This window comes from Nicotiana sylvestris, chromosome 5 (genome assembly GCF_000393655.2).
Source record: "Nicotiana sylvestris chromosome 5, ASM39365v2, whole genome shotgun sequence".
NCBI classification, from domain to species: Eukaryota; Viridiplantae; Streptophyta; class Magnoliopsida; order Solanales; family Solanaceae; genus Nicotiana; species Nicotiana sylvestris.
In genome coordinates, this window is record NC_091061.1 from 126,827,305 (window position 1) to 126,837,631 (window position 10,327).

General features: G+C 39.2%; 1 protein-coding gene across 1 annotated transcript; it reads left to right on the plus strand.

Moving 5' to 3' along the window:
* The first annotated feature begins 802 nt into the window (after positions 1-802).
* LOC138869285 (uncharacterized) lies at positions 803-2,468 on the plus strand. Its single transcript, XM_070146890.1, has 2 exons — positions 803-1,628; positions 1,720-2,468. The coding sequence occupies exons 1-2, from the start codon at positions 803-805 to the stop codon at positions 2,466-2,468; spliced, it is 1,575 nt and encodes a 524-aa protein (XP_070002991.1).
* Positions 2,469-10,327: the final 7,859 nt, after the last annotated feature.

Below are 10,327 nucleotides of genomic sequence, written 5' to 3' on the forward strand. Positions count from 1 at the left end.
GCGTCCAGTGATAGAAGCTGCTAGGCCAAATTTTGCTAATATGACTCAGGATATTGTGAAGCCTGATATCACTGGTCACTTTGAGCTTCAACAGTACATGGTACAGCTGATTCAGTCCACTGGGCAATATGTAGGTCTATCTCATGAAGACCCGCAGAGGCACATTCAGAATTTTTGGAAATCACAGAATACTTACAACTATCCAAATGTTTCCAAGGACTATGTCAAGCTGACCTTGTTTCCTTTTTCATTGTTGGGGGAAGCAAAAGAATGGTTGCAGAAGGAGCCTGCTAATTCAATCCATACTTGGGATGACTTAGCAAAGAAATTCTAAATCAAGTTTTTCCCCACTAAAAAGACAAAGTCTTTGCGGAGCCAGATTCTTGGGTTTCAACAACGGGATGGTGAGACTCTTCGCCAAGCTTGGGAAATATACAAGAAACTACTTTGAGACTGTCTACATCATTGTCAAACTGATGAGGTATTGGGCCATACTTTTGTTGATGGATTAGATGAGACTTCAAAGATGAATCTTGATTCAGCTTGTGGGGGTAGTTGCATGGAGAGACCATATAGTGAAATACAACTTCTGCTAAACAACTTCACTGCTAATGATCATAATTAGCAAGGTAAAGGAGAACCAAGGAGAGCAATGAAATAGAAAGCAGCAAGGGTACTTGAACTTGATGATTTTTCTGCCATGAGAGTAGATATAGAAAAATTGGCAAATCAAATGAATAGAATAACAATAAACCAGACACAACAAATGCAACATGTTCAACAAATGTTGATTTGTTGTGAAATGTGTGGTGACAATCACACGAGTGACATGTGCTCAACGAATCCTGAATCTATTTATTATGTGGGACAACAAAGCAGAGGTCTGATGAACCAACAGGCACAATATGGGAACACTTACAATGCAAATTGGAGGAATCATCCTAATTTCTCTTGGGGTGGAAATCAATCAAATCAAAATCAATATAGACCCCAAGAAAATTTTAATCAACCTCAAAGGCCACCCCAGCAGGTAGAAGAAAGTACAAATGATTTGTTGAAGAAATTGTTGCATGACAATCAACAACTCAGAACTGATTTCAGAAATGTTGAAAGACAAATGGGACAGCTAGCTGCAAATCAAAACACTAGGCCTGCAAGTGCTCTTCCAAGTGATACAGAAAAAAACCCGCAAGTTAGTGCAATCATACTTAGAATTAGAAGGGAATTAGAAGAAGTTCCAAAGAAGAGAAAAGACAAGCCTATACCTGAGGGTGAATTGATTCCCAAAGCAACACAGGAAGCAAAGAAAGATGATATAGTTTTAGTGCCTATGAATTTTCCAAGGCCACCACCACCTTTTCCACAAAGATTGCAGAAAAAGAATGATGATCGCATGTTCAACAAATTTCTCTCTATGTTGAGTCAGATTCAACTAAATATTCCGTTGGTAGATGCGATTCGTGATATTCCAAAGTATGCCAAGTACATAAAATATATTGTGGCTAACAAGAGGAGACTGACTGAATTTGAAATAGTTGCACTTACTGAAGAGTGCACTTCAAGGGTCCAAAATAAGCTTCCTCAAAAACTTAAGGATCCTGACAGCTTTACAATCCCTGTGAGAATAGGTAATGTTGATGTAGGCCATGCACTTTGTGATTTGAGAGCGAGCATAAATTTGATGCCATTGTCTTTGTAAAAAAAAATTGGGTTTGGGAGCTCTAAAACCCACCACTGTGATATTGCAACTAGTAGACAGGTCCATAGCTTACCCGGAAGGGGTGATTGAAGATGTGCTACTGAAAATTGGGAAATTTATTTTCCCGGCTGATTTTATTATCTTGGATTTTGAAGCAGATGAAAAAGTGCCTATTATATTAGAAAGACCTCTCTTGGCTACAGGTGATGCTATAATTAAAGTAAGAGAAGGAAAAATGATCATAAGAGTTGACAATGAGGAAGCTGTTTTTTATGTATACAAAGCAATTCAACTTCCTCGCCATTTTGAAGAATTGTCTATGATATCTGTCATGGAGATGGATGAACAACTTATTGCCCCAAGTGTATATTTGAAGGATTCTTTAGAGAAAGCAATCGTGTTGTTTGAGAGTTTGGAGATTAATGATGAGGTTGAAGAGATGAAGCATATCTTGAAGGCATCATGTGAATATATAAAAGGTTTAAATCCCTTTGAGCCTTTGAACAGGCCAAATGGTCCTCCTCCGAAGCCATCAATTGAAGAAGCTCCAAAATTGGAACTAAAGTCTTTACCTTCTCACCTTCATTATGCTTATTTGGGTAGTTTTGATACATTACCTGTTATTATTTCTTCTGACTTCTTTGAATTGCAGGAGGAAAAATTGTTGAGAGTACTACGTGAGCATAAAAGAGCAATTGGGTGGACAATATCTGACATAAGAGGTATTAGTCCAGCTTTTTCCATGCATAAAATTCTCATGGAGGAATGACACAAACCGAGCATAGAACAACAACGCCGCCTAAATCCCAACATGAAAGAGGTGGTAAGAAAAGAAGTGATTAAATGGCTTGATGCAGGTATTGTATTTCCAATCTCTGATAGCAAATGGGTAAGTTCAGTCCAATGTGTTCCAAAGAAGGGAGGAATTACTGTAGTAACAAATGAAAACAATGATCTGATTCCCATTCGAATTGTTACTGGGTGGAGGATTTGCATAGATTATAGAAAATTGAATAATGCCACTCGAAAAGACCATTTTCCTCTCCCCTTTATTGACCAAATGCTTGATAGATTAACTGGGCAAGAATACTACTATTTTTTGGATGGCTACTCGGGATATAATCAGATTGTTATAGCCCCAGAGGACCAAGAGAAGACCACATTTACATGTCCCTATGGGACATATGCATTTAAAAGAATGTCATTTGGTCTCTGTAATGCACCTGCGACTTTTCAAAGGTGTATGATGGCTATTTTTACTGATATGGTTGAAAGATTTGTGGAAGTATTTATGGATGATTTTTCTGTATTTGGATGTTCTTTTGATGAATGTTTAATGAATCTTGACAAGGTACTTGCTAGGTGTGAAGAAACAAATTTGGTACTGAATTGGGAAAAATGCCATTTCATGGTACGAGAAGGTATAGTCCTAGGGCATAAAGTGTCCAAGAATGGATTGCAGATAGATAAAGCAAAGGTGGAAGCAATTGAAAAATTACCTCCACCGACATCAGTTAGAGGCATTTGCAGTTTCTTGGGCCATGTAGGTTTTTATCGTCGTTTCATTAAAGACATTTAAAAATTTCATCTCCTTTGTGCAAGCTTCTTGAGAAAGATACATCCTTCAAGTTTGATGATGCTTGTCGGAAAGCATTTGATGAGCTGAAAAGAAGATTAGTTACTGCACCAATTATCATTTCTCCAGATTGAAAACTTTCATTTGAGTTGATGTGTGACGCAAGTGACATAGCCATTGGAACTGTTTTGGGGCAGCGGAAGGAGAAAATCTTTTACTCCATTCATTATGCGAGCAGAACTCTTAATCCAGCACAAATGAATTATACAGTTACTGAAAAAGAGTTGCTCGTATTAGTATGGACATTTGATAAGTTCAAGTCCTATCTAGTGGGAACCAGCGTCATAGTTTACACAGATAACTCAACTATCAGGTATTTATTTGCAAAGAAAGATGCCAAGCCAAGGTTAATTCGATTGGTTCTTCTTTTGCAGGAATTTGATTTAGAGATTCGAGATCAAAAAGGGACAGAGAATCAGGTGGCAGATCACTTATCCAGGTTGGAAAATCGAGGCCATGTCAATGAAGGAGAATCAATCAAAGAAACATTTCCTGACGAAAAATTGTTAGCCATCACTTCGGATGAAACCCCGTGGTATGCTAATTATGTGAATTTTATTGCAAGTAGGGTGACTCCACCAGAATTCACAGCTGATCATAGAAGAATATTCTTACATGACGTGAGATTCTACATGTGGGATGGGCCTTTTCTATACAAGCAATATGCAGATCAATTGGTAAGAAGGTGTGTCCCTGAGGAGGAGGAGATGAATGCAATATTGCATGATTGTCATGCTTCTCTTTATAGAGGTCATCATAGTGGAGACAAAACTGCACAAAAGGTTTTACAATCAGGTTTTTACTGGCCAAAATTTTTTAAAGACGCACATGCTTTTGTTAAAAATTGTGACAGGTGTCAAAGAACATGTACAATCACGAAGAGGAACGAGATGCCTTTGCAAAATATTTTGGCAGTAGAACTCTTTGATGTCTGGGGAATTGATTTCATGGGACCATTTCCATATTCTAATGGTCACAGATACATTTTGGTTGCAGTCGATTATGTGTCTAAGTGGGTTGAGGCCATTGCTCTTCCTACTAATGATGCAAAGGTAGTGGTAAGCTTCGTAAAGAAGCACATTTTCACACGCTTTGGAACTCAAAGGGTGTTGATAAGTGATGGAGGAACACACTTTTGTAATAAATTGTTGAAAAATGTTATAGCAAAATATGGGGTAAGACACAAGGTTGCCACTGCATACCACCCTCAAATGAGTGGTCAAGTTGAAGTGTCAAACAGAGAAGTAAAACAAATTTTGGAGAAAACAGTGAGTGAAAATAGGAAAGATTGGTCCGGTAAGTTAGAAGATGCATTGTGGGCTTACCGAACTGCATACAAGACTCCAATAGGTACTTTTCCATACAGGTTGGTTTATGGGAAGGCATGTCATTTTCCCGTTGAGCTAGAACACAAAACTTATTGGGCGATCAAAAAGCTAAATATGGATATGGACTTAGCCGGTGAAAAAAGACTACTACAGCTCAATGACCTTGATGAGTTTCGGTTGCATGCTTATGAAAATGCCAAGTTGTATAAAGAAAAGACCAAGAGGTGGCATGACAAGCACATCCAACATCTTGAGTTTGAGCCGGGTCAAGAAGTTCTCTTGTTTAATTCAAGGCTAAAGCTTTTTCCTGGAAAGCTTAAGTCTCGTTGGGCAGGACCTTTCATTGTGGTAAGTGTGACCCCTCATGGAACAGTTGAATTGCGGGACATAAATTCAAGTGGTACATTCTTGGTGAATGGGCAGCGAGTAAAACACTATTGGGGTGGTGATATTAAACGTCACAAGACCTCAGTAGATTTGGTTGACGTGTGATGAAGTGTTGAATCGTGCTGCGACGTTAAATTAGGCGCTTCTTGGGAGGCAACCCAAGTATTTTCTTTTATTTTTGTAGTTTGTGCATTTTTTTCTTTTCTCTCGTTTGATCTTTATTTAGCAGTTCTTTTTTTTCCTTTTCCTAGGATTTCCTTGAATTCTTTTTTTTTTTTTTTTATCTTTTTGTAGGAATTAGTTCTTGTATATATTTATTAAAAAAAAAGCATCAGGTTTGGGAAAATAGGGTGGATGCGTCGCATCCCCCTTAGCTTCAATAAATCACGGACCAGCTGCTCAAGGCAGTGAAGTCCTTCCAAGGCATCCACAGCAGCATCCGATTAAAAATTAGGAAATCACTTCGGATGCGTCGCGTCCAAGCTTGCACGCACAAGTAAGTATAATTCTTAACCCATAATAAGCTTAAACCTCCTAAAAATACATCTTCCTAGACCATCCCTCTCATATTACCTGAACACATCGCACTGCTTCGTCCCAAACGCACCAGGTATGTATCTTCCTCCTTGATCTTTTCTCTTTTCTTGTCTCTCCTAACTCTCCCCTCATCTCTCTATAATTGTTCCTAACAGATTCCCCGCCCCAAAAATCCCCTAGGTTAGGTTTCATTGAGTTGAATATAACTTTTGTGATTAAAGAGGGAAATTGAGGAAAAATTTGGGACTTGTGGGTGTCGTTCTTGATGTTTGTGATTGTTGTGAGATGATAAACTAGAATTCCCTTCATCTCGTCAAATTTGGGAGGGAAATCGAAGTGCCCAATTGTTAGAACAAGCTAGGCAAAACTTTTGCATACCACATGTTCGACGAATTGCCTGTGAAGTGAATTTAGGCGTCGGTGAAGTCTGAGAAACCTAGCGACACTAGTATATGCTAGTGAATAGGTGTGGGGTCATTTGTTTGATTGTGTACAGCCATGTTGGAGTGTTTTTAATCCTATGCTAAATTGTCCAAAACACTAAACATCATGCACATGCTCGATGTCTTGAAGTGTAAAGTGTTACTCAATTTGAATTCTGTGCGTTCTATGTTTATTGATATGCCATGAGAATAAGTGTAGGTTCGTTTGATGAATTGTGTATATCGTTTGCAAGTGTCGTAGTTATGGGTGCTCGCCACTCATTCAACTCATGTTTTGAGGCATGTAATGAATGTGCGACATTCAAGTGACTAACGACATGTTTGCATTGTGTGAAAACAAGTTGCTAAATTGGTTGTATTGTGGAGTACATTGTCCAACAAATGCAATTGTGTGCTTTGTGCTTATTGGTATCTACTAGTGAACAAGTGTGAGGTCGAATGCATTATTATATGTAATCGAACTTGGTTTGTGAGCATGAGTAGAATCACCCTTTTGTTGTGCATCATAATTTCTATGAAAAATGCATTGCTCACTTGTGAATTTAAATGAGGCACCAGTTACTTCATCCCGATTGAAAGCCATGGAATGTATTCCTGAAGAACTGAATCACACAACATAAAATTGATTTGAAGTGCATGCTTTAGCACAGATGTTCTATCTCTGAAATGTCACTATTTCTGCACATTAATTTGTTGATTCCTAAGTATTTCAGGTATTTAGGTTCATCAAATGGCAGCAACAAGCAAAACGTCCAAACAACAAGAAATAGATAATAACAAACAACCGCCTAAAAAGCCTACCGGAAAGGCTACATGTACTCCAAAGCCACCAAACAAGAGGAAGCGGACTAAGAAAGCTAAGGAACTGCTGACTAGGCAGTTAGTTGATGAATCTGAGCAAGAGGAGGAGGAACCATTGGTAAGAAGGATGGTGAAGAGGGGTACTTCAACAACATCATCAAATCCGCCAAGCAAGGGGATAGAAATCAGAGAACCTGTGCCACACCAAAGCCAACCTTCTAAGCAGAGTGACTCGAGAGATAAAGGGAAGCAGAAAACTATGGTAGAATCTGAGTCCGAGTCTGATTTGGATGATGAGTTCCCACATGTTGACATGAGTGATGAAGATGAGGGCGAACCAATAGACCGAGCTGCCTGGGAAGATAATTTTGTTAGTGAAAAGGCGTTCCGAGCTTATGAAAAGATCCTGGGTTCAAAGAAGTATATTCCAGAAAAGCCAATCAATATTGGAACGCTTAAGAAAAAGTATCGAGATTTCCTGAAATCCATTTAAGAAGTGCAGCAATGGGGGCCTATCTTGAAGGGTCGCAGTAAGGCCAACCTCACTATCGTTAGAGAGCTTTACGCCAATTGGCATCATTCACGGGGCAACATTATGAGAGTAAGAGGCGTGGACATTAATGTCTTAGCTGAAGCTCTTAACAATTTCTTAGGGGTGTCACACACACCAACGGACAGGTTTGACTCTATGTGCAAAACACTTGATTATGCACACATTAAGTCTGTTTTATGCCCTACCAGGAAAGATGCAAATTGGAAGCATGGGAGTGTGGAGTACCATTCTTTGGCCAAAGAATTCATGAGCTCATTCGTATGGGTAGTTCTAAACTTCCTATGCAATCGCTTGATTCCATGCCAACACAAAACTGATGTCGCTCGACACCGAGCACTAGTGTTGTGTGCTTTATTGGAGGGGATACCGTTCAACCCGGGGGTCATCATGCACGACCAGATGCAACGCACTAGGATGAACTACAAGTGGAGGTTGTTCTTTGCAAACACCCTATCGGCTTACTTGACGGAGATGAGAGTAAAATGGGACAAGGAGAATGATGACATTGAAGCTAAAGCTCCAGTGCCATATGATGTTACTCAAGTACTAGATTCGAACAAAGGAGGGTCTTCTAAGCTCACTATTCAGCTATTATCTGAGCAACTGCAAGCTGATATGCAAGAGAACAGGACTGAGTTGATAGCGACTCGAGTAGAGTTGAGTGCTACTAGAGCTGAGTTGATTTAGATACGTGCAGATCTAAGCCGAGTCCAAGCTGAGCAGGCCACGGTGATGAGGGAGGTATCATTACTCCTCCGCGCTTTGGTTGAACGTATAGATATAGACATCTCACAGCTGCTTGCATCATCCACTGCTGGACCGTCTACCTCAGCCCCTCATATAGTCCTTGAGGCTCCATTTTCCATGCCTACTAATACCGCCGTGTTGCATACTACAGACTCAGTTTCCCTTGGCGATGACAAGACTGTGACTGAGCTCCCTATTCAGGAGGATGCTATTGCTAGGACAGAGGAGGCCATGATAGATATTATGGATGATTCGAGTACCCACTCAGATGTTGATGCTACCTCCGTCCCGGCTGCCCATACCACTACTGTTGCTGCTGCCCTCCCGCCAACCGCGGAGGAGCCTTCCACCTTGACTTGAGGGAGTTTCTCCTCACCCTACTCTACTTTATTTGTGCATTGGGGACAACGCACAGTTCTAAGTGTAGGGTTATTTATATTCTTGTGCGGATGAATGTACGTAACAGTTACAATTTCTTTTTGTTTCTTTGGACATTGAATTAAGCTATATGTAGTAACTCTTAGACTCTTGTTGTGTTTAGTTGTAGTAAGTAACCGTATAATGTTTAAAAAAGATTGAGTTGTGTGTGGAAGAGAAATAGAGGACTTTTCCCGACGACGGACTACTTGGACAGTTCTCTCGAGGGATTAAGGTCCTCAGAAAAGCACAAAAAGATTTTCTTAGCCTTGAGTAGTTAGTAAATTCAATCTATTAGGCAATAATTCCCCTTGGTTTTTCTTTGGCCATCGGTTCTTTTTCATGGGATAAATTTTTGAATCGGGTATTAGTTTTCTTTTTAGAGTAGTGTAGCATGTAAAGACTCTGACTAAATTCAACATATTTTGTGACTTGTTTGATATTGACAGAGTTAGACCTGAGCATGTGGATTATAACTCTCTCCATGTATTATGATGACTGTTTTTTCCTTTAAAAGTTGAATAGCTTCTTCGTGACGCTTAGGCTCATTGTCTTGACTCCTGTGCTAACTGTTGTGCTATGTGCATTAAAAATTACGACTTAACTCAGTACTTGCTTTGATTGAAAGTTGAAATGTAGTCATCTTAGGTGAATCATGTGCCAATGTATGGTGAGAATTTTTGTATAAGTCTCATGTTGTACATTTGTGTCTAGAAATTGCCCGGTATGTGAGTTGAAGCGAAATCCTAGGTTCTGCTCGGTTTGAAATATGATTTTAGGCCTTCGTTGATCCTTTTTAACTGTAATGCTACCACAAATCAAATCTATCCCTAGTTAACCTTTTTGAGCCTATATACTTTTATTTGGAACCCACATTACAAGCCTATACCCTTTTTATTCTTAATTTACATTGTTTTGATCTTTTACCTCTTAATGCATTTTAATTGCAAAATGAGCACTAAAAGAAGTAAGGAGGGACTGAGTGTGGGTGGCTTTTGAGTGGAACCAATGAAAGAAAGAAGGGTGCACTTATTTTGTAAATAAGACACCACTAGCGAAATTTAAAAAAAAATGGAAAATTGAATAAATTGTTGTCCTATTCTTGCTAGTGGGGTATACATTAAGGTAGTGCTTAAAGAAGAAGGGAACATTGATGGGAGTGATTTGTATTGAAAAATGGAAGATGTGATTGAAGAATTTGCGCTCAATATTAATTATTGATGTGTTAAAGTGCTTAGGAGGGCGAACTACTATTCCTAAATATATCCTACCCGTCCCTTAGCCCACATTATAACCTTGAAAAGTCCTAATTGATTTGAGATCGAGCAAGCTTACATTAGTAGAAATTTATATTAAGGGCAAGCATATGGTACCTTTTGTGCGCATGTGACCTTCATTGATAGAGTGAGAGAATTCTTCCACTGTTTTGAAGTCCTTAAGTTACGTTCAAATTTTATTTGAGTGTGCGGACTATCTTTCTCAATTTTGTGGTGAGGGCACATGTTTCCTGATGGATAGGAGACTTTATTAAACTTTTTGATCAGAGTAAGTAAGTTGCCCCGAAAGTAGTTATCCTAAGGAGTCAGTTTCTGAGGTAGAGATGTCCCGAAATATGCTATTTGATTGGTTTGAATTGTTCAAATAGTATACTTGACGTGTTATTAACGTGGAGAAGGAAGTCCGAGAATGCATATGCAAGGGGCTAATTGTTGGTATCAACCAAAGTCATGGGTGCTTAAGCTTAATTGAAATGTGTGGCTTGATAGCAATAAGCTTAAT

What these genes read in the sequence shown, in the direction of transcription:
- LOC138869285 (XM_070146890.1), top strand. Translation starts at nt 803, where the DNA reads ATGTGTGGTGACAATCACACGAGTGACATGTGCTCAACGAATCCTGAA. An exon ending in TACAATCCCTGTGAGAATAG is followed by an intron (nt 1,629 to 1,719) that starts GTAATGTTGATG and finishes TGGGTTTGGGAG; the next exon opens with CTCTAAAACCCACCACTGTG.